Here is a 23,832-nt window from a genome sequence, read left to right on the forward strand (position 1 = left end):
GAGGTTTAACAACCGTGAAACGTGATGTGATTCGCTCGTAGAAGCAACCAGAACGCATCGGCGTAGCTGAGAACGGTGCGTAACCGGAAATTAGATTAAGAAAGTGTAATTAACGCGGCGCGTGAGTCAGTTGCACAAAGCGACGCCGCGAATTTATTTATTTGCATGTTATTGCGCGCTTCGTACGAACAGCTTGATCCAACTTATCACTATGCATGAGGACGGTACACCATCATCGCGGATGTACGTCGAATGAAACGTACATAAATTTCCAACGATTAATATCTCGTCTACGCGATACACGGGGTTGTTTATTATACCCCTGTACCGCCACACTTTTTCCGGCCACGTCGATTACTTCCTTGATCCGTCCGATTCCTCTATTTCTCTTCACCTAATCGATATCAGCGAAACAAACGACGTGACAGTGCGGTATTAAAATTTTGGAAGAAGCAAAATTTTAAAGGATAAACTTTTTAGCGAAATTCTGAATCATCTTTCTCCTGTTACCAAAAGATACCAAACTATTACCGATTTTTGTTTCAATCCTACACTAAAGTCTTTCTCAAAATACTATAATAAAGTTACTTGATGAAAGAATAATTAGCGAATAAAATTACCGACGACTAGGGTGTAAAATTTGCAGCAAGAAAATCAAGATGAAAGGAGAAGTGAAGAATCAAGAGGAAGTACTAAGTGTAGGAAGAAGCAAATCCCAAAGGCGCATCGTTATGAATCTATAAAATTTCTATAAAAATCATGAATACGTCCATTTGATCGTTCTGATAATTTTAGTATTGATAGACCTTCATTATCCTGCAAAATTTTCCTTCCATATCAACAAAAAAAAAAAAAACGAAAGAAGAAGGAAAAATTTTGACCGATATTCACGACGTTATAAAGAATTACAGGATCGTCGAACGAAAGAAGAATTTACATATAACGAAGCTACAAGTGGGCAGGACGAGATCGTTTCGCGTCATTATTCCCAGACGATTGTCGTGCATGCAGCACGAGTAGTATCGCGTAAAGTATCTATACCGGTCGATGAATAATGCATATCGTGTATACATATACATATGTGTGTGATACGTTGTCCATGCGTCATCAGACGCGACGACGGGATATCCATCAAGTTCATTTAATAAGAAACACATACCCCGATCGATCAGCTTTATATACGGTATACGAAATGGACATTCCGTAAGGGGTGATTACGTGAGATGCTTTTAACGATCCGCCGCATCGTATGTGAATTCTGGGATCGTCAATTTCTGTCGACGAACAAGATGTTTCCTTCTATTAGCGTTTATAGCTGCTCGCTATTTTCATTCGATTCAATAGGAGATTTTCCAGTAATTAATATTCGGAAACCTGTCAAGCAATATTACGATAACAATTATAAAACAGATATGTCAACGTTTCTACTATCATTACGAAGATCCTAAGGAATCTGAGATGGACAGAATGTAATTTTTTAGGGAAAAGAACTTGAACATTTTCGCCGTATCCAATTAGGGATTTTCTAACGATTAGCATTGAAAAGCAGTGCATGTTGAAAAATTAGATGAAAGAATTGTTAACAACATACAATTTATAATATCCTACTATTGTTAGGATGATTATAAAAGATATGAAAAAAGTAGAAATTATTTTTTTTAGAAGAATCGCTTTGAAAAGCGTTGAGGACGGTCGACGATCGCTAAACAGATCGAAAGGAATTTTTGACTAATATTTCGCGTGACCCTTTTTTAAAAGGTTTGCTAATTTCTTTAAGAGAGATTGGTATTGCATATTCTTTTAAAGGACACACACACACAAGGACACTTTGGCTGAAGTTTCTGTGTCGAGTGGCGATTTTAAAGCATCATATCGTGCAGTGTCCCAATGTTTCACCTCGAATCGTTGTCTCGAAGTAATAATCGAGAATTCCGGCGCGGTTGCGCCGGGGAATCTCGTTAACTCCAACTTAACGGGCAGAAATGGACGTAAATATCAGGAACATCGAATGGCATTCCATCCCTCAAGTGGATCAAACCTATCTACCGTAATGCCTCGCGTTTCCTCTATTAACCTGACTGATACGTTCTGTTTTCACGGAATTATATCGTTTTACTGATAAATCTTCTATGAAGCAACGATCGGATTAAAAGACGGAAGAATATATTTTAAATAGAATTAATAGGAAATTGTATAAATACCTCGTTCCACATTCGTCGAATATTCAATAAAACTCAAGATTTTGTATCAAAGTTCTTCTATAACTTACTTCGATTACCGATAAATATTATTTTATTTAATTTCTTGCACTTACAAAGGGAATTAATCAACAATTAATTAATCATTAAGGACCAAACAGTAAAATAATCGGCAAAGTTATTCAGTAAAATTATTAATTAAAATGTATCATTCGTGTGAATTATTCAATAAAGTGCGTGTAAACAAGTTATCGCTTAACTAAAAAAAAATCAGAATTTCAGAAATGAAATATTGCTTTAAAAATGCGATGTTGATTCCTTAATGAAGTTTACAATAGTACAATAGTCAAATACAATAGCTCCTTTTCTAGCACTTTATCGCTCTCTAACATCAATAAATAATTTCCTCCAAGTACACACGTTTTATCGAAACTTTTGCAGGTCGATCTACGGCACATCGACGAGATCCGTGGCAGCAACATCGTAAATATCGGCGTCGATCTGTCGGAGTTTTACACTTCCGTCGAGTGGGATATCCTCGAAGTCCCAGCCGTGAGGTAAGACATCCCCTAGGAATCGTCCTAAACGCTCCCCTAAGTCCCCAAGACCTCTTTTCCAAGTACTCCTCCAATTCGAGCCAATTCTCGAGAAACTGGCAATCCTCTGACGAAACACCAATCGGAACGAAAGTATAATCAGGCTGAGAAAATTTCTACGGACGTATCCAGCCGTTCGTAGCAGAACAAAATGGCGTATATGTTGAGAGAACAATTTCAAGATAACAATTCGCCGCGAGGTAACCCGAGATATCTTTAGAAACACGGTCACATCCAGTGTTTCATTTGCAGAAATGAAAAATTTTACACGTGCTGCGACGAGCCCTACCTCGACATCACGTTCAACATCACCATGAGACGGAAGACTCTGTTTTACACTGTCAACCTTATAATACCGTGTATGGGCATCTCGTTTCTCACGGTGTTGGTCTTCTATCTGCCAAGCGACAGTGGCGAGAAGGTGAGCAGTGTTTATTAAAACTATACACATTCTTTTATTCCCTGTTTCCCTGTTTTCTCTCCTGGTTGTTCAAGGTATTTAATTATTTTCACGTGTTCCACTCGCTGGTTTAATCGTAGACAGGAAGGTGGGAGTACGAAGAAGCGATGATTAGACTGCGGATTTTTATGCATTTATAGTAGAATCTGAAAGTAAAATTGCGCAGAATACGCTGGAGATATAAAGAAATATATAGAATGTCCAAAGTGCTTTCTGTAACACTTTGATGGGAAAAACAATTTTCCACCGAGATTCCAGGTTTTTAATTATATTCTCAAACATAATATCTCATAATAGAATTTGTATAAAATGCCACAGTCGTACATCACTTACACAGAGTTAGTACAAAAATTTATTTTATAAATATTTATTCACGAGCCCGAAGTTTACAGTAATTGTAAATCGTAGATACAAGTTCATCAGAATGTGCAATCTGAACGCAAAACGAATTGATGGAGGAACGTTGATCTTAAATTTCACAGTGGTGCATGATCCATCGTTCGCCGCGATTTACTAGCGGGAAAAGTTCGTCCGAGTTTCCGCGAGTTTAATATAAGAACCACGAACTGAGGGTCTCGTGAAAGTGTATCGATAAATTTCGTCGGTGCGCGGACGATTCGAGAGAAAAGTAAAGCCAATAAAGGATATTAAATTCGTCGCCGTATTCCGTTCCACGTGACGAGGTGAAACAAGAAGCCCCTCTATTCTTCTCATTTCTAGATGAAAAGGCTTCCTTCGAATTGTTTAAATCCTTTGCTTCTTGAAAGGTATATTAACGCTTTATAACTTTATTGTGCATTTCCTAGGCTTTCGTTGGTAAATAACGAGGGTAGGAATTTTGGTGTACAAAGGCCCGTTAAATGGAACGTTTTAACACGATTGCTCATCAAATTGTATGTCTTTATCGTAGTTTATTTCACGTGTTGTACAATATAATGTGCGTGTTGAAATCTTAAATTTTACTAAAACTAAAATTAAGCGACTTGTGAAGCATTTGGTACATACTTTATGCTACTATGATAATATTAAAAATACCAGGTATTGTACAATTATGACTGTTCGTTTAATTTGAATATTTTAATTAACTGTGGTATCGCAGAGCCCCAATAACCGCCGCAGTAGTCGAGGTATTAACAAAATTAGATTTGAAAACGTGGAAAGCACTTTCAAATTATATTTTGTAATATTATGATATTCTTCTGAAACGGAAAGTCTTTGACTAACAGAAAAAGATTGGATTCTTTAGAAGCAAATGTGAATTGGAGAGAACCTTTAAGAAAAGTAAACACTATGAACCGTTCAATTTTTTAAGCGCTTCGGTGTATGAACATGTCCAGCAAAAGGAAGTTGAAAATATTCGCAGTGTGTCGCGCAGAGGGTGATTTCGTGGGTGAAGTCGACTCGTTCGATCAGAATTCCGGGTGGAGAGGGTCAAATATCAAAATCCATCTTCGGAATGCAAACCTCTAAATGCCGTTCGGCCTCCATTCCTCGTAGACTCTTGACCTCGAGCCGATACCCACTTGACGCCGTGTGCGCCTCTATAATTCAGTCGTATTGTTCTGGCTTGAAACAGCCGGCGAAAGGGTAAAGGAGGAAACGTCGAGGACGGCGGGGGTGGTGAAAAAAAAAGGAGAGAAGGTCAGATGTCAGCGTGCCATCCGCAGCCGCTTACCGACACTTCGATTCGTTGCGAAAAAGACACCGTCCCAAGATCTCTTCCTTCTTGCGTCTATTCCGCGGTTTTCGCGATAGAACTTTTCTTTTATTTCTAAACAAAATGATACGGGGACGAATTTCCTCTTACTCGTTTTCTTCGTCAGATCTTCACAACGCTCGAGTATTCAGTCTTCTACGAGTCATGACTGGCCACGTCTCCTGATATTTAAAAAAAAATACGATGAAATGGATAAAACAGATGCTTCCAATTTCATGACAGATTTCCTCGATTCGAGTTCAAATAACGCGCAGTACTAGCAATAAGTATGAATGTCGAATCATTTTCACGTGACTTTTCGTTCAAACCACGTGGGCCATCGATGGCCACGGTACTATAATCGTATTATACGTGATAATTATGCATCGCCTATGATTATATTTCGAATCATTATCAAGATTTGTCTCACATGGAATAACTACAATGCACTAAATGGAAAGTCCAACGTGCGCCACTGATGACCCATGCGGCATTCAATGCGTTAAAGAACATTTAATAGAAACGAATATAAGACCGCTTCTCCAAATCCGCGACCATTCTGTAACTTATTATACTTTCAATCGCCCAGTACTACTATGCTTAAAGCAATTTCTTTTTCCATAACAATTCATCCTTCTTCAGAAGTATTCTTCTTGATATCGCGTATGATCGACTCCAAACAACTTTCAAACACAAAAGTCTCGCGGTGAATCCCGTTTGAAAAGGACAATCGCGACGAAGAGCATGAATTCGGCTTGAACTGCAAATCTACTAGCTACTTTAGGCGAATGCTGCCAGCCCGGTGAAACAATGCTCTCTCGAATCGGGCTTTGTTCTTCGTTTCTGGTTTGCCTACTGATTTGAAACCTACACCAATCTATCGCGAAATATCCGAGTCATATTTATCTTCGCGTGATCCCCGTGGGCGACTGTATACAGTTCTACACCGTCTTCTGTTTGAGAAGTTCGGATTTACTTTGAAAAGAAATCCGCCTTGGGGGTTCAGCAAATTCGTGGAATGATATTTGAAAGAAAGTAATTTAAGGCGGCGTCGATTTTCTATTAGAAAAGGACATTTTTTCAATGGACACGAGCTTCTTCTTCGTCGAGTTCGTTTTCTTTCTAATCGCTATGTAATTAGTATCACAAGTAATGACACGACCTTAACACGTTTCGAAATACAATACTGTGTCATGAACGAATGAAAGGAACGTTTTGTTCTTCACACTTAACCTCGAGGGCTACCTCTTTGTCTCTTTGTAGCGGAGTCACTTTGCTCGAGCGTGCCCTCTACATTCTGAATCGTATCAGAACTTTCTCTTCGATTGTTTCCACTTCTCCCTCTGTATTCCTGCTGTATCTTTCTCTCTTTTCGTTTACCTTTTTGTTTCTTAATAGGTACCGTTTCTTTTCGAAAAAAAAAAAAAATGAGAAAAAGTATCGTTGCGATGTAACTGACACGATTGATCGTTTAATTGCAGGTCAGCCTATCAATTTCGATTTTACTGTCGCTGACTGTGTTCTTCCTCCTGCTGGCCGAAATTATCCCGCCCACGTCGCTCGTGGTACCGCTTCTCGGTAAATTCGTCCTCTTCACCATGATCCTAGACACCTTCAGGTATAACGATCGACAAATATTTAAATTTCTAAAACCTGCTTCTTACGAAATTCATACTAAAGCATTATAACTAATTTATTACACAAATAAACTGTTGTATAGCGGAGGATTGGAATCTTCGTTTGACCTTGAGTATTAGTAACGTATGATTAATTCTGTTCGAGCTAATGATTCTATGGTAAAATTTCTAAATTACGGTTTGACTCTCTAAGTTCGATTTTAATTTGAATTGTAAGTTTTTATAATAAGTAAATTATATGTGACAGTATAATTTAATATAACGTCTATTTTCAGTATATGCGTAACCGTGGTAGTCCTTAATGTTCACTTCCGGTCGCCACAGACGCACGTGATGGCACCATGGGTCCGTCGTGTTTTTATCCATGTTCTGCCAAGACTACTGGTGATGCGCAGGTATAATACGTCTTCGAAGAGATCCGATTACGATTCCAGGCAAGATATGATTTTACCGAGCATTTGGACCAGCCGTTGGGCCTATGCCAAGCAGCATTAGAACGTTCATTAGTGGCCTCGCACGTGACGTTAGCGCCACGTCGTGTCTACAACCATTAGCACAATCCACCATTCTCTCTCTACTTCTCTCCCTTCTCTTTTTCTGTCTCTTCCTCTGTCCACCAAACTGGAATTGAATTTGCATTTACATTTGTATCTGTAGTTTCGGCCGAGATGCAAACAAACATAGTAAAGTATCGAAATTCGTTTGTAAAATATACGAAGAAAGAGGAAAAAACTTAAAGAAATGAAAGATATTGGATCTTTGTTGGAGATTTGTTGATATATCGAGAATATTATATGGAAACTTGAGAGCCGAGATCCTAGTTGTTAAGAAGATGAAGAAATTTGCATAAGGGCAGGGACTGAAAATTCGCAGATCCATTTATCTCGTTCAAACGATCTGGAATCCTGCACATTAGTCACTGTAAATGCTAACACGGTAGCTCGACAGTTCCATACAACGTTATGCACAATTCAGCACTACACGTCGTGTAGCACCTTGTTGGAATCTTCTACACACTACTTGCAACGTAATGTTTCCAATAATTGATTACACATCGATTATAATAAATCGTCACTACGCCCACCGACATGCTTGACACCATCGCCTTACGATAATCATATCGCCTGTACAAACGAAATACCATTCCAGTAATTGTAATAGTATAGAGCGTAGTTCCACGAGCTTATAAAATTAATGTCTATTGTTAGAGAGTATAAAGAGATTTCAGAAAGAAAAGCTTGTCGACATTACTAAAGTGTAAATATATTCAGACACCAGAAATATGTATGCAATTCATTACAATTAGTTTTTAACATTTTTATGGTGACTGCTTGTTGATCTTATTGATGTAAAAAAATTAGAAATTAATATAAAGATTATATTAGATTAAGATATATAAAGATTAAGATATTCAAATATCTTATTTAATATCGTTTGTGCTCTCGTTGATAGTGATTATATTTTTTAACAGGCCGCAGTACCAGATAGACAAACGTACCATGGGTGCCCATCACGGCCAACGCGTGATGGTCAGAACGTGCAATGGTCTCGAATTACGAGACCCATCTCTCTTCGTAGAGACTTCGGCCTCGGAGCTGGTTGAGTCCTCCGTTTTGTTCCCGAGTCTCGATTCGCGGGACGAATTACACCCTCGGTATGTAAAGTTCATTATTAGCAAATGCTTCAAATGTATATTTAAAATGGCTCACGGAAGTGACATTTTATTACATGATTTTATCTTCTCCTCTTTAAAAATTATTGTTAATTTTGCAAGAAAGACAGTCATACTTTTATAAGTAACAAGAATAATAAGGGATATTTCTTAAAACTTTGTTTTAAGTAAAATAAATAAGGAGATTGTGACATTTGTTTATTCTAAAAAAAAAAAATAAATATGTAATTATTAGGGAATTGGAAGCTGTGAATTTAGGAAGTGCGTGTCGCATTCACGGTTCACCAGCAACCACGGCTGCTCCTCCACCGCAACTGCCGACCGAGGAGAGCGTGGACGCTCTCTGTAACACTCTTCATCATTGGCATCACTGCCCAGAACTATATAAGGCTATTGAAGGCATTCGTTTCATTGCTGACCATACGAAAAGAGAAGAGGACTCTACCAGAGTATGCAAACATTTACTTGCCGCTTTATAATAACAAAATAGACGATGAGAATAAAATAAACGACAGAATGTTTAAAATAAATTATGATAGTTATGCAGAATAGGAAACACCTCACTGATTTCGATGAACCTGAAATATATTGTCAAGGTCAACGTTATGAGTATTTTTCCTGAATAAAATTTCATTAAATTTTCAATTAGAGCTTTTTGCGAATATCTTGGCTATCTACGTAATTCACTAAATTATGTAATTACATAGTTGTAAAAACCTAGTTCATTGCTCGTCAAAAGCTGAAATAAATAATCTACTACCATGCGATTAGTTATCTAGTCGATTTAATCATTGTTAATTGTTTAGGTCAAAGAAGATTGGAAATACGTCGCGATGGTGCTTGACAGGTTATTCCTGTGGATTTTTACACTAGCCGTAGTCGTCGGCACGGCAGGTATCATCCTGCAGGCACCAACGCTCTATGACGATCGCATCCCCATTGACGTGCGACTGTCCGAGATCGCTTCCACCACTGCCAAGCCACACATCACCACAAGCCTCTGAGAGACAATTGTTCAATTTCGTTACTTTCACGTACGACGCATGCTCGCATACACATGCGTTACACACGTACATACATATACAATGTATTACGCAACAACGTAAGAACAAATTATGAAAATGCGTTCACGTTGATCAGGGACTCTTTTGCAAAGAATACCCACGTGCTGTCAATCATTTCGATGGTACATATAGGTTGTACGGAAAGTCTGTTAGCGTTAATCAACATTGATAACCTTCGGCCGCCATTTTGCTAGATCCGAAGGGGTTGGTATCGTTCAAATATTTCTATATAGTCCTATCATTATAATACTTCCACTTCTATCGCTTGAATTCTGGATTAATTATATCATCGGCGTAAGTTCTTTAATTGTCGCAAGCGTTTGCAATTTTTCATTTGAAACTATTCATTTACAGATTTATTGGTTTGTAATACGAGAACGATAAATATACGTTTGAATAGACATTGGTAAATGTATCCAAGTATTCATTGATTTTATTCGAATTTAAGAGATTCCGATACATTTGCGAACACGATTGAAAAAACAGAGGTTTCTCGTCCCTGGTGTAAACGACTGAAAGACTGAAGCCTCGATGAGAGAAAGGGAGTCTTCGTTTTTTCACGCGAATTATACGACTAATGGCCAATTAACTGCTATTCCCCTGCTCAAGGCGAGGATTCTCAAATCATACGCACATCAGCGATCAGAACGTAGGAATAACACTAACGAAAATGGACGACAATTAGATAAAATGGAAATGAAATAAATGTAATTGAACATATTTCTTGACCTTGATTGCACCGTTGAAAGTCATATTTCTAAATGATAATATTATGTTTATTCAGTTCTCGTGTAAAAGATTAAAATACTTGCGAAGGACAAGAAATATGTTTTTGCATGAACGTTGAAGGCAAATGATTTTTGACTCGTGGTTTTATTGTTAATATTACAAACGAACGAAAGACATGTAGGGAAATCAGGTTGTTGATACATGTACACAACGTAGAATTAATGTGGAGAGACCTAAGAAGAGTTCGAGTTTATGCCAGTTGCATTCACAGTACAATTGTGATTCTTTAACGGTATAAAATTAACAAACGAATTACATTCGAGGTCATTTCTAAGAACGATCGTGAACAATAGTCATAAAAAAAAGTTAAACATACAATATAAATATTAATTTGTTATTTAAGTGTTTAAGGAATCACTGATGTTCCGTCACCCTTGAAGAACGCCTCAAAGAACGCAATTTTGCCATTGAATCGCATTAAAGTGTTCTCGTGTCTCGTTACACATAGCGAAGAAAAAATGTGGGACCGAAGTGTAATATTTTAGACACAACATAGTTTCGAATCGAAACGAGTTTTAAAACGGAGAACGATCAACGACGTACCAAAGCAATTGTTAAAGTAATGGAAAAAGGATCACAATAAATGATGTAGATGGCATGGGATTTGACAAAGCCTGTTGCAGACTCAGGAAAAAAGGAAAAGAATGAAAGGAAGAAGATATTAAACAGTTTCCGAAGTTTACATTGAGCCTGTAACAATGGGGCCATATTTCACAGAATAAAAAGAAAAGAAAAGAATAGAGAACAAAGTCGCGTGTCTTTCTAGTTGTGAAGCTGCAAATTCTAAAAATCTGGATCCACGTACGACAAGCAAATTGACGTAAGAGAAGAAGAAGAAGCGTTAGGCCTAAGAAAGTTTCACCGACTCAACTTTTATTGCTCATAATACGTAATATGTTCGTAATAAGATACACTTTCGTAATTACGTTCGTTCCAGTATCACCGACGAACCGTGAAAAATTTATTAGACATATTAACATCACGTACATGAAAAGACAAGAAAATAAGATGAAACGCACGAAAAAAAAACGAAGTAATATGAAAACAATTGCAACTGTTTATTATTGCAATCGCGTTCAGAATAATTTACTGTCTTCCTAAGCTACGAAAATTAACGACTTACTTTTGATGGACAACAGTCGCGTGTTTCCGGTTCACTGTTGTTTCCTCTTAATACAGATGCGAAAAATAAACGAAAAGAAAAAATAATAAAAAAAATGAAAATAAGTAGAGCCGAGTAATTGGTAAAATTACTAGTTAAGTATATATGAATAGCCAGGATTTTACGTCTTAAAAAAAAAACGAAGCAACGATCCGCTGCTTAAAAATCCTTTCGACGAGACTCTTTTTGGCCGCTGATCGTAGACTTTCCAACCAGTCCTACTACTTTGAAAAACCTCGGCTCGTAATGTGTATCATGACGAACCATAAATGCCTGCCACCAGTAGTCAACAAACACACCGACAAAGAAGAACATTTTGACAATTTTGTATGCACTACTCCGAAAAAACTAATTAATGAGAATTACTCGACGATACAAATTCTCCTAGCGAATTTTATTATTATTATCGTTTGTAATACACGGGAGTTTCTTTTGGAAACGATAAAATTAGGAAAAAAATTTCGAGAGAACGAAAGAAACAAAAATTAGCTTGTGGTTGGCCCGGTCATCATATAGATATGGATTTTACATGTGGACCCTGTGTTTCTTAATATTTTTTTATTTTAATTGTTTATCGTTTGAGAGAGAGTGTGATAGAGAGAAAGGGAGAGAGAGAGAGAGAGAGAGAGAGAGAGAGAGAGAGAGAGAGAGAAAGCGTGAGTCATCCGCGTGAATGTGTGAAGAGTATTAATGAAACAAAAAAAACAAAAAGTAGAAAAAAAAGAAGAAAAATTGATTATACATTATTATGAGGAAGTAAGCGCAGTGATAGTTACTCAACGTAAGTTACAAAACAATTTAACGATATATATATATATATATATAAATATATAAATATTATAAATAACCATTACCACACACGATAAAAGTAATATGGCAAGATATTTTGTGAGTGTGTCTATAAGCTCGATTATAAAACCTACGTAAATTAAGCAGACAGTTTGTCTTCATTCACGAAATTGAAGATGTTGTTCCCATAAAGGAAAAGATTTTATAAATGGTGTGTTGAACTTTTAACGGTCGTCATTCACATGAAATGGCCTTATATTCAACACTCGGACTCACAACGCATTCAGGGAGAGAAGTGTTGCTATATTAAATGTAGTTTTACTCGTCGGATTGTGCGTAGCGCATAATCTGTCAATCCATGATTAAATGTTTTGCCATCGATTATGTACTTTCACTTTATACATGATATTCATTTCTTAATATGAAGTAACGTATCCATCATAATTCATAACTGCGACGAACTTAATTTTTAGCCAGGGAAATTACTTAAATACGTTACTGTATTTAAGAATAAGTAATTCTTTTAAAAAAAAAATATTTCTTGCTTAAGATATTACTGTAAGGTATTGGGTTTGTATAAGATATTTCAAAATAAGTGTCAAATGAGATAGTTATTTATAAAAAAAAATAAGAAGACTTAGTTTTCTATATATATCTTTTTTAAAGAAGGATTAAACGATCAGATTCAATAAAATACAGAAAGTGACTTCCAAGCAATCTAAGGTGTAAAAAAAATAACTATGTTTAAGAAACTGAGATGTAACTTTGAAAATGTCCTGTAAATAAAGTATTAACACCTTACTTCTTGGAACTCCTACTTTTCTGTGACCTTAGATTGTTCAATCATTTTGTATAAACTCAATAATATATTATTTTGTTTTTTTTAATGATCTTAAATAAAAAGATTTTAAATAAGAAGCTCTGTTATATTTAACAGCTATTTCATATGAACATATGACACTTAATTTGCGTTATCCTATCCAATACCCATTTGCAAACAAAGAAACTATAATTCTTTATTATATTAAAGAAGAAACAAACGTGTATTTACATATTTGCAAAAGATAGGAACTCCCTATGACATCTCCCTTCAGATATTGATATAAAGATACAGTCGCTTGAATAATTTTATTAATTGTTGTGAAGTTGAAAAGAAAATGTATTACGCATCTGTATAATACAACGTTTTATTTATAAGTTTCTAAACCAAATGTTTTAACAGTTTTTAGAAGTGCGATATTATCGAGGCATACGACGCTGCCCATATATTGAATACAATTTTATTCAAATATTCACTTATAATATTTTTCATTGAACTGTATAACATCGTGGAACAATTCAGCCTAAATACATGTACTATATTTTATTGACACAGTCCAAAATGATCGGAAATAAAACTTTATATATCTAGGAACAACGTGTCACTTAAGTAGCTTTTCTTTGTAGTAAAATACGCACAAGAAAAACATGATCCAATTTTTTTAGAAATATTTAAATTTACATGTTCAATCTTCAACTCTTTACACACACACAGTCTATTTTATATATGTACATACATAGTAACTTCTTTCTTTAACTTTCTATATAAATAACATTAATTATTTACCAGTAAAGTGATTTGAAAGACTATTATTATTCTTTTTTGTACTTTAATTAAAGGAGTTGTAATTAATGAACAAAATTTAGACGAACGTTAAATTGAAAATGATCTTTTTACATTCCTGGACCAATTCGATATATCCTGCAATCCATGTATTTATATCTGTTTCTTTATATTTTAAATCAAAAAAGCTCAAGGATTGAATATCGTTTAAAATGCAATTTAATTTGAGTTAAAACTAATCTTAGAATTTCGGTTGTTTCATAAACAACAATTTTATTGTTTCCAAGATGTATTGCTCTGTGTTACAATCTTCAGTTTCTAATTACTGTCACTCTATTACAGATAAGATATTTATTTATCACATCACGCTCTATTACCATCTATAAACCTCGCAACGTCGGTTCCATATAAACGAAGGCAATATTATTTTAGCAATATCGTTATTAAGTCGTCATGTAGATCTACGTATCGTGCCTAGAGCTTAATATTTAAAAAACAAATGATAAAATTGTAAGAGTAATATACATATGGTGCTTTTATCCTACGTTCGCAAAAATAGTTTCTTAAATAAATATTCGACGAATAAATTTACATTAAGCAGTTAATTGATAATGACTATTAAAAGCTTGAATTTAAATTCATAATTAAGATAATCACATACAGTTTTTAAGTACATCCTTGTGTAAGTACATACATAGTAAACTCGTCTGTAACATTATTGAAGTATTTTATTAATCGCGCAGGCCTTAAGAAAGATAACGTTACTTGCAAAATGCATCCTTAATCTGTATGTAAATAATAGAATTTTCTACATAAATAGGTGTATATCTATAGAATTCTTAAATAAACTTGATTTTTATACTAAAAAGCTATGAGATTTAGTGCAAGCTTTTGTTTCTTTGGTCTTTTTAATACTTTCAATTAAAAATTTGTTATAATTAAAGCTAGTAATTTATGATCTATGAATAACCTAAACAATTTACTCATTTTCAATTTGACTATATTGTTTCATAATCTCATCTTTCTGCTCTTTATTTATTTCTTTTATTTCCTCTGTTGCAATTAATCTCTCTTCTGTAAAATTATCCATTAATATGGAATCACTTTGCTTTGCTTGCCTAATTCTTTTGATTTTTTTCTTAATAGCCACAGCACCTAATTTTATTAAAAAATCACAATTAATATCAATGTGTAAATGTTTTATTTGAATTACTTACAGAAAATACTTACAGAACAGGGTTTGCCAAAGTTCTGCCCTTTTTGATGTTCTGTTCACTAATTTTTTTAAGGAATCTCTATGTCGCTTTTGTATCCCTGCCAGTTCAATTGTTTCTTGCGTTGGCAAAGGAAATAAGCATGTTTCTAGCCAGTGTGTAGCTTTTGCATATGCTAAAAATCTAAACCACACCTAAAAAATATATTTTTTAGTAAAGAAAACTTGTTATAATGAGATAAGTTTCTAAATAAATTATTTTATGATATATTACAGAATCTAAACACTCTGCTATGAACCACAGCTGTAAACCTATCTGTGCTCTTGTGTATTCCACATTTTCTGTCCATAAAAATTTTGGTACAAATAGTACATATAAGTATATCCTGAAATAGGTATTTGTCATGAAAATATCATGATCAAAAATACATCAAATTTTTAATATACTAACCAACTAAGACAATGAAGGCAGAAGAATAATTTGGGTAACTTTCTTCCAATAAAGTGAGATACACATAATAAGATTCGGCAAATATTTATTATAATTGTATCAATTGCCTTAGAAAATAGAAAAGTGCTCACCACTGTACACCATCTGTGAAGAAAATTGCAAAAGATCATGTAAAATACAACTTGCATTATTTAAATTTACTTAGTAACTAAGTTTCAACGTTATATGTTTAAAGATATAAAGTAATACAAAGAATTAAGCATGTACTAAGTGTTAAAATAAGAGTTGCTTTACTTTTCTTGGTATGGGTTCATGATGAAAGACGCAAATAAAATATTGGCCCAGCCTTTCGCCCAAGCTCCATGGCATAAGATTTCTATTCCTGCCCAATGAAAGTAAAAGCTTTTATGTAGAATGACACCCATTTCCTCGTGTGTCACCTCCTGCTCTCCAAAGAAGAGGCTTAACGTTTTAATAGTGGGTGATTTTAGATAACAAATGCTGCCAAAGCAAAATCCACATTCCCATACAGCTTTGATTATTCTATTTCTTTGCATCAATGGAATGCGCATACGTCGAAGTAGCGACTGTGTTAATAAACGAAAATTATCAAATATACCGTCAATATGCTTTGTTATCCTTTATCTGCACTCTTTGCAAATAACCCACTCCAAAAAAAAAAATAATTGACAAATTCATTAATTAACACGGTAACAAATAACGTATAAAAGTGTAAAATAAATTTTTGAAACTTACATTAACGCACTTCTCATACATAAAATATAAAACAATCCAAAATATAATTAAATATCCGAGCAATATGTCGGGTCTTGTTATCTTCGTGTCATTTATAGGCTGCACGGTGAATGATTCTTTATCCCATAAATTCGAAACCTTCGGAGTAAATCGAGAATTCTCAACAAGCGAATACAGACCGATCGTCCAAGAGTTTGCTATTTTTTCCAACATTTTACGTCTTTCAAACTACGCTTTTATTTTCATATAAATTTGTCAATGTATGAAATTTTATAATCAAATGTTGTAAAAGATCATATAGGTATAAAACTATGTAGTGACAAAGGTAATATTAAATGCCAATCGAAAATATATTTGAAACTTCGGTCTCTCGTGCCGTATTTGGATGAACACTACACTCTACAGAATGCAACTACAACCGCAAAAGCAGGTCACTCGTCACTTTCAAACTTTTAGCCACCACCAGATGTCCGTAAATACGTATGTACTGATATGTATTTTTTAAGATCTTATTTATATATCAATATTTTGAATATATAATGTTACTGTTTAAATTCCAACATCATTTTTAATTTAAAAGTATCATAAAATATTCGACATTGTGATGTTAAAGAAAATAAAATATTTTCCTTATAATTGTTTAAAATTTTTTTTAAACAAAAATGTACACTTTGAAAATAGGTTTAGAAAATATATAATATACATATATTTTTAATACATGATGTATTTTTATTGTGTAGTTAACATACACATTAAGCTATCATGAAGTTTCACAAACTATCATTTTATATCCTAAACATAACACACAATACTAATGTTTTTTTTATATATAAGCAGAATTTTCATATAATTTAAAACAAATTTATTTCTTACTAGTAAATCAGTGATACGAAATTATTGCGCTTGGACGTTTACAATATTACGTTTCGATGTCCGATAAATCGTAAGTATATGTTTTTGATAAAGTCAAATAAAGACATTTCTTTACAGAAATTATAATTAACATATATATAACACATTTAGAATTGACAAATCATTACTCATACAAGCAACAGTTCTGGTGCTTCATTATATAACCTAATATTCCATAACAGGCTCCATTCACCGGAATTAATGAAGTAGTATAAAGTAGTATAAGATCATACTAGTCGCAATATGTTAGTAACACGAAAGAACTTACATGCACAATCTCATAGAAAACATTTTTAATTTTTCAACATTTCTTGCATAATATTTATCTCAACATTAGGTAATATAATGAAGCAAACGTTGATTATAACACTTGTACAGAGCAACAAATGCATTACTACAGTGTGCATAATATGTATGTATTATGCATACTACCTACAAACAAGTAAGTTATATTTCTGTTTGTAATATATGATGCTATGTTTACAGAAATATATAAGTAAAAATTGCGAAGTGCTTGAAGTAACATTATAAAAATGTGTTTGGCATATCACTTACATTTACACTTGTAAGAAAGCTTTAGGTACATGTAATAAGTTCAAAAGTAATGGTAACCAAAAACTTAAACATTTTCTATTCATAAAGTACGATATGTTCTCGAAATTTCAAAAATATGTTGCAAACCTAAGATAATTTCTTATAAACATTGTATAGCCATTGAGGAGAATTGGAAAATATTTATCTAACTATATACTTCTCCAGTTTCTTTTTTTTTTTTAGAAAAGAACATAGCCATGTATGACGAATAGACTAATTAAAGTCGCGAATCATTCCAGCTAATTAATAATTATTAACTGCCTTCAGTCCAATATTATAATCTATTTATTGACACAACTGATAATATCCCTCTATTGTACGAATAAAGATTTGATGAGACAATTTGATGGTTCTTTACACTAACTAGTTGGTGGAGGTGGCGGAGGTGGTTGTGCCAATAACGTAGGTAAAGTGTTGAGATCAATGCCAGGGGGAGCTGGTGTTTGTTGTTGAGGTGGAGGAGGAACTGGAGCTGCTGGTGGCCATCCACCCATCTGTTGCGGTTGCCATCCTGGAAAACCTGGAGGGGGAGCAGTTCCAGGTGGAGGTGGACGCATTGGCCCCTGTTGTCCTTGCTGCCATGGTGGTATACCCATTCCAGGTGGTGGAATTTGTGTCGGTGGCATTTGCCCTGGTGGCGGTGGTTGATTGTTTCCAGCCATCCAAGGCATCAATGGTGGGATATTTGGTTGAGATGTAGAACCAGGCGGTGGTGGAGGTGGTTGCATCACACCAGGTGGCGGAGGCATACTAACAGGAGGTTGCCATTGCATGTTCATACCATTCATATTATTCACTTCTCCTTGACTCCAAGGTGGCGGAGCCATTCCTGGTGGAGGCATCATTGGACCACCTTGCATCATTTGTGGCGGTGGATGTGCTGGTGCAGCCATTAAAGCACGAGGTGCTTGTTGTCTAAAAAGAATTGCAAGATGATTATTATATGTATATATATATCTTCTATAAAAATTTGCAACAATCTATAAGAAGCAAAAGAAGAATGAATCCTACCTATCAAAGAGACCAGGATAATTGGGATTTGGATTTGGTTGACGAGGCTGTCCGGTTTTAGATCGATCAGGTGGTGGACCTTCACCCAATTCTGCCATAAGAGACATATATTCCTCGTCTATTTTAGCTTTATCTCCACCTGGTCCCATTCCACCCATACCCGCAGCAGCTGGTCCACCCTGACCGGGTCTCTTAGATCTACAATCACGTGCAATATGACCTGCTCCACCACAACTCGAACATACTATATTATTTGTTACGTTGGGTTTATCTGGACACTGTAATAATTGAAATAAGTATTAATCTATTTGCAAACATTAAGATATCATTAATATTTAAATATCAGTATACTAACCAGCCATGATTTATGATCAGATGCACCACAATTAGTACAACGTGGTCCATCATTTTCACGCAATGTTCCATTCAATAAAGCCAATTCTCTAAGTTGATTACGTCGTAAATCATTTTGCCCCTCAGGTACTTCCACACCTTGACGTATAATTTCATGAATCTATTGAAAAAACATATTTTAATAATACGCATATACGCTATAAACATGTTAATTTGTAAAGACGCTTCATACTCTTTCAACAGCCTTCTTTACAGCATCTAAATTATTAGCAGTAATATATGCATGCAATGGTTCATCTTCACCAGGTAAAGGCTGTCCATCTTTCCTTCCAACTTTTCCTTCTTTTACAGAACCTTTACCACGAATTATTATCTTTGCTCCAGTTTCCTTCTCCATTGCTATGGTATTTAAAAAGGAAGCATTAACACATAATCTGTATAAACTTTATGTATCTTATGAATATCCTAAATTATTTTAACTTACATTTCAATGTATTTCCACGTGGTCCAATCAAAAGGCCAACAAAGTTAATATCTGGATGTTCCTCTTGAGGAATCATTACTTTATCATGCACTCGTATTATTGGTGGTCTAAAAATATTTAATTTTAAATGCGGTACGTAAATAAAACGCCAATATTTTAAATATAAATAAAAAAAATATTTGTAATTACTTATAATCTGGTGGTGGTTTAAATTCTGGATTAATTTTGAGAATCTTCTGAATAAGATTGTGACGTTCCTCCTCCAATTTACGTCTAGTACGATATTCTCTTGTATTCAACCGTTTACCATCACTACTATATATGGGTTCTGGAGAAGGAGATCTGCAAAATAAAAAAATAAAATTTTGTCAAGAAACAAAGTTTGAATTAAGATGGTACTAGCATACAAGCAACCTGATCCTACTATGATTGTGTGATTAAGTGAGAGAAAAACTGCTGATTATTAGCAGAAAGTTGGAAACTGAGATAACATTTTAATTGATCTTCAAAGTTATTAGGCTTTGGTCATAAATTTTTCTTAAAACATATATTCTTTCCTTTCCTTTTTAACAAATAAAATAGATTCCGACTATGTTGGAAAATTTGTAGAAGATATTAATAGAATATATGTTGCAAAACAAATTTCACTGAGTACATTAAATTTAAATTTTTGTATTAGAAAACTAAAATAAAAATTAAATGATTTATTAAGTACATTTCTATATATATTATATATGTAACATTTTAAAATAATTAAATTAATTATAATAATTAAAACATAAAGATGTATTAAAGAAAATAGTATAAAATTCTAATAGAGTTAACAATTGCTATTTATATCTAAGAGATATATCTGCTAATTTTTAACCAAATTCGGTAAAGGTATAAAATAGATACAAAAATTTCTATTAATGAAATTATGAATTGATTATAAAATATTCTATAGACTTAGAAAAGACTAATTTTCAGAGTTTTCCAACAGTGTCAAGATGTTAAAATAAAGAGTAAAAAATTAAGTACTGTTAAATGTAACATTGCTATTAGTCTATTCAATAGGTAACCACTGGAAGACTGCGCGTTTGTGCACGGCAGAAATCGGTATGATGTCAGCTGCTAAGATAGATCCTGTGATTATTAGGAAATAATTTCTTTGGGTTAGTTAATAGTTTGTATATCTTACTATATTGTATAATACTAATGAAACACAATAATATAAAATAATGGTTCCAGCTAAAATCAGAAAAGTTAAACCTATTGGAGTAAATTAATTTATTAGAAAAATTAACGTGTATTTATTTAAGTTGTACCTGAAAGTAACGTAATATTGATCTTTACAGTATTATGCTTATATTAGCAATTATAATTTTACGAATTTCATTATTTGCCTGAAATCTCTCATTAAGTTGTAATTAAGGATAGAAATCTATTTTAGTTAATTAACGATAAATGTTCCTGTGGCATTATGATATTAAACAGATATAAAATGCCGTGCAGATCACGGCAGCCTAATAGAAGTCTCTATTAAGGTGCCCTATGCGCAAAATTTTCATTATTCTATTAAGACGATCGATATCGAATAAATCGCAATTGTGCGTACAATAATGAAATACAGCCTATTAACTTGAATAAAGCAGTCTGCATAGGAACACCTCTGAATATCCCTATATGTGCAAAAGTATAACTATTTAAAAAGATATATGGACTAGAATACCCACTGTGTGTTAAACACTGCTACTATGATCGTTATCTGTTTTTTGCATTTAATTGTATCAAATATTATAAACATGTATTATTTATATATAAGCAATGTATATATGTATATATATATATGTATATATATATAGAAAAAGTTATTTTTAAAACAGAAGAAATATGTTCAGGAAAATTACGTATATTATTTATATTTAAGTATTCATACTAATATACTACCACTTTAATTATTGCCCCAAATTTATATTTATTAACTAAGACTTTTGTAGCAGTGTTTAATAAAAAATGAATTAGTAAAAGAAATTGTTTAGGGCAAACCAATATTATCAAAATTCATCTTCTGTGCTGCGTGGTGGCTTTAATCAAGCCCAATCTTTTCAAACAGACATCAGTATCCCACACTAACTGTACTGGAGCCATATCATAAGGCCCCTGTATTTATGGGCTGCTGAATGGTCAGTAGATAGGTATTGTAGATATGTTATGGTCATTTTTGGTATGTAAGTTTCGTTCAAACCTTTCCTCTGGGTTAAGTGGAATTCCAAGGTCTCCAGTGCGTAGCTTCCTGCTGATTTCCTCAATCTGCAGCTGAACTGTAAACCAACGGGTTAGAGGGGGCGGAAACCCCAACAGTTAGATATTGCCAATTTGCCATAACCATATACATTCTATAATGTAAGCATGTCTCAAAAGTGTAGAATATTCACCTAAGTCTAGTATTTTGTAATTTTTTTTAAATTTTTTCTTTAGTAAATTGTTACTTTTTTCTGAATCAATTAGAAAAATATATCATAGTTTTTTGTATGATTTATTATATATAAATGAGATTTAAAAAAAAGGAGGCCCTTTATAGAAACATGTAAGAAAAAAATTAGCAGGAACTTCAATATAGTTTTAGGCAATCTAAGAAGTTTGATAACTCGATATTCATCATTCAGCAAAATTGGCAATTCCTATTGCCAAACTCGCTTGTTGAAAGTACTTGAAATGGCAATTACCTCTGGTAACTATAAACTTTTTAACAATACATACATACTTACATCTTTTATAGTACTACAAAATTAAATTTTAGAAATTTATACGCAGAAGCATGATTCTTAAATCATATCCTGTCCATATATGTATACATATATGTGTGTGTATAATACATAATTAAATAGAAATGATAACTGAAGAAATTACAGAAAATAAACTTACAGAGGTAAGCCTTCTCCTGTTCAGGAGTCAGGTTTGTTGGTAGAACCGTGGGCATGCCTGGTATAAAAGTTTTGTCATGTTCACTACCGCTCCATCTAGTTTTCCTCCTCTTCCTACGTTCCTCTTTCGTCTCTTTTTCCTGTTTACCATCACCTAGAAGGTATTTATCATCACCTAATGTGTCTAATTTATTCAAAAACTTTATATGCTCTATTCTTTTCAATTATCAATTATAAGTAGGTTTTAATTTTTCTTGGAACAAATATTTAGATAAATATGCAAAAGAATCAAAAGGACCATATGTTATGCAACTTCTATAGATATATTACATAAAAAAACCAAGGATTGAAAGCTATTTGAAATCATATGGCTGATGATTTTCTCTAAGTACCTATTTTGGCATTCACTAATTTCAGCTATATGCAATGTTTGTACCCATTTATTTCTTATATTGTGTACCAACACAAGGGAAGAGCATGTTTGTAAATGATTCTCAGTTGCATACTTTTGTACAAGTAGATCGAAAATTTATATGCAGATTTGCTTTTTTGTAAACCTAATTAGACAAAGTAGAATCCAAGTACAAATTTATTTCATCCACTGAATACTGTAGTAACTACTATGGATATTTTGTATACTTTTGCATATTATGTGCATTTTGTGCAGTATTACAATTTTAAATTTGCTATAAATGCAAAAAATCCACAGCCTACTTATAAGAAATCCTACATTATAAGCAAATAATAATTATACTATATTTATAATATAGTATAATAATTATAATTATATAAATAAATATTATTATAATTATAATATGATAATAATCATATAAGAAATCAGGTCGCGCAATATGATATTAGAAGAAAATCGAGCTTGGCGTAACAAGGATAATTTCAGACGTACTTTCTGCTTCACGTTTTCTCGTGTTATTTGTCGTGGAATTGGAATTGGAGTTCAACTGCGTTCCATTAGCAATCGCGGCACTCACCGCGGCAGCTGCTGCAGCCGCAGCAGCAGCCGCGTTCGCAGTCGCAGCATTTTGTTGGGCGTTTTGCAAATAACTTGGATTCAATAACGATGTGAAATTTCGTGACTGATTCATGGTGTAAATCTAGCCGAAGACGCGTAAAACGTCAGAATAGTTATACGTCCTATGGTGTGTAGCGTACGGTATACAACTGTTTAACTAAAATCAACGGAACGTTTACACACCAAGAAAATGGCGGCGTTCAACTGACTGACGGACACCTTTACCTCTTTCATGGGCGTACGGCGTACCGGAGACGGATGCTGTCTTTCCGGATAGAATTAATAAAGAATATTGTCGCTAGGTGGCACTTTGATGAGTTTTAGAACACCTTCGAGTTTCATATAAAATAAAATGTAAAATGAGACAGAAAAACATCTCAAATTGTTACGTAAATTTTTTAAAATAAAAATACATATATTTGTTTATTCCTTTAATTGAACAAGGAGATTTAAAG

At 33.9% G+C, this 23,832-nt stretch overlaps 3 protein-coding genes across 7 annotated transcripts in view; 1 reads left to right on the forward strand and 2 right to left on the reverse strand.

Moving 5' to 3' along the window:
* Nucleotides 1-11,611, forward strand: part of LOC117208714 (acetylcholine receptor subunit alpha-like) — a 105,337-nt gene extending 93,726 nt beyond the window's left edge. For 3 of the 4 annotated variants that reach the window (XM_033450004.1, XM_033450003.1, XM_033450005.1), the window contains 7 exons: nucleotides 2,640-2,755; nucleotides 3,047-3,215; nucleotides 6,432-6,568; nucleotides 6,863-7,021; nucleotides 8,059-8,241; nucleotides 8,495-8,708; nucleotides 9,066-11,611. In XM_033450004.1, the coding sequence (XP_033305895.1) occupies nucleotides 2,640-2,755; nucleotides 3,047-3,215; nucleotides 6,432-6,568; nucleotides 6,863-7,021; nucleotides 8,059-8,241; nucleotides 8,495-8,708; nucleotides 9,066-9,263 (1,176 nt within the window). In that variant the 3' untranslated portion in view covers nucleotides 9,264-11,611. The remainder of the gene's footprint in view (nucleotides 1-2,639; nucleotides 2,756-3,046; nucleotides 3,216-6,431; nucleotides 6,569-6,862; nucleotides 7,022-8,058; nucleotides 8,242-8,494; nucleotides 8,709-9,065) is intronic. The other variant, XM_033450006.1, reaches the window with a different exon arrangement.
* A 1,621-nt stretch (nucleotides 11,612-13,232) lies between these two features.
* On the reverse strand, nucleotides 13,233-16,567 carry LOC117208715. The gene is made up of 6 exons (XM_033450007.1): nucleotides 16,087-16,567; nucleotides 15,625-15,917; nucleotides 15,331-15,474; nucleotides 15,154-15,265; nucleotides 14,897-15,074; nucleotides 13,233-14,821 (listed from the first exon to the last, which is right to left on the reverse strand). The coding sequence occupies exons 1-6, from the start codon at nucleotides 16,297-16,299 to the stop codon at nucleotides 14,646-14,648; spliced, it is 1,116 nt and encodes a 371-aa protein (XP_033305898.1). The 5' UTR covers nucleotides 16,300-16,567; the 3' UTR covers nucleotides 13,233-14,645.
* Nucleotides 16,568-16,910: 343 nt separating this feature from the next.
* On the reverse strand, nucleotides 16,911-23,627 carry LOC117208722 (splicing factor 1-like). Of its 2 annotated transcripts, none has more exons than XM_033450014.1 (9): nucleotides 23,603-23,627; nucleotides 22,349-22,501; nucleotides 21,669-21,744; nucleotides 19,631-19,783; nucleotides 19,442-19,548; nucleotides 19,190-19,356; nucleotides 18,959-19,117; nucleotides 18,604-18,881; nucleotides 16,911-18,507 (listed from the first exon to the last, which is right to left on the reverse strand). In XM_033450014.1, the coding sequence occupies exons 2-9, from the start codon at nucleotides 22,401-22,403 to the stop codon at nucleotides 17,952-17,954; spliced, it is 1,551 nt and encodes a 516-aa protein (XP_033305905.1). In that variant the 5' UTR covers nucleotides 22,404-22,501; nucleotides 23,603-23,627; the 3' UTR covers nucleotides 16,911-17,951. The 2 variants fall into 2 exon arrangements, with proteins under 2 accessions (XP_033305905.1, XP_033305904.1); XM_033450013.1 differs by lacking the exon at nucleotides 23,603-23,627 and adding an exon at nucleotides 23,252-23,596.
* Between the last annotated feature and the right edge of the window lie 205 nt (nucleotides 23,628-23,832).

Source organism: Bombus bifarius, unplaced genomic scaffold (assembly GCF_011952205.1).
Source record: "Bombus bifarius isolate JDL3187 unplaced genomic scaffold, Bbif_JDL3187 scf7180000008161, whole genome shotgun sequence".
NCBI classification, from domain to species: domain Eukaryota; kingdom Metazoa; phylum Arthropoda; class Insecta; order Hymenoptera; family Apidae; genus Bombus; species Bombus bifarius.

Excerpts from the sequence above, each read along its gene's own strand:
- LOC117208715 (XM_033450007.1), bottom strand. The coding sequence starts at position 16,299 with ATGTTGGAAAAAATAGCAAACTCTTGGACGATCGGTCTGTATTCGCTT. Across the intron at positions 15,918-16,086 it reads TGTATGAGAAGTGCGTTAAT|TCGCTACTTCGACGTATGCG; the intron begins GTAAGTTTCAAA and ends TTATTAACACAG. Across the intron at positions 14,822-14,896 it reads ACTTTGGCAAACCCTGTTCT|GTGCTGTGGCTATTAAGAAA; the intron begins GTAAGTATTTTC and ends TAATAAAATTAG.
- LOC117208722 (XM_033450013.1), bottom strand. The coding sequence starts at position 23,450 with ATGAATCAGTCACGAAATTTCACATCGTTATTGAATCCAAGTTATTTG. Across the intron at positions 19,549-19,630 it reads AAACCACCACCAGATTATAA|ACCACCAATAATACGAGTGC; the intron begins GTAATTACAAAT and ends AAATATTTTTAG. Across the intron at positions 19,118-19,189 it reads TAAAGAAGGCTGTTGAAAGA|ATTCATGAAATTATACGTCA; the intron begins GTATGAAGCGTC and ends TTTTTTCAATAG.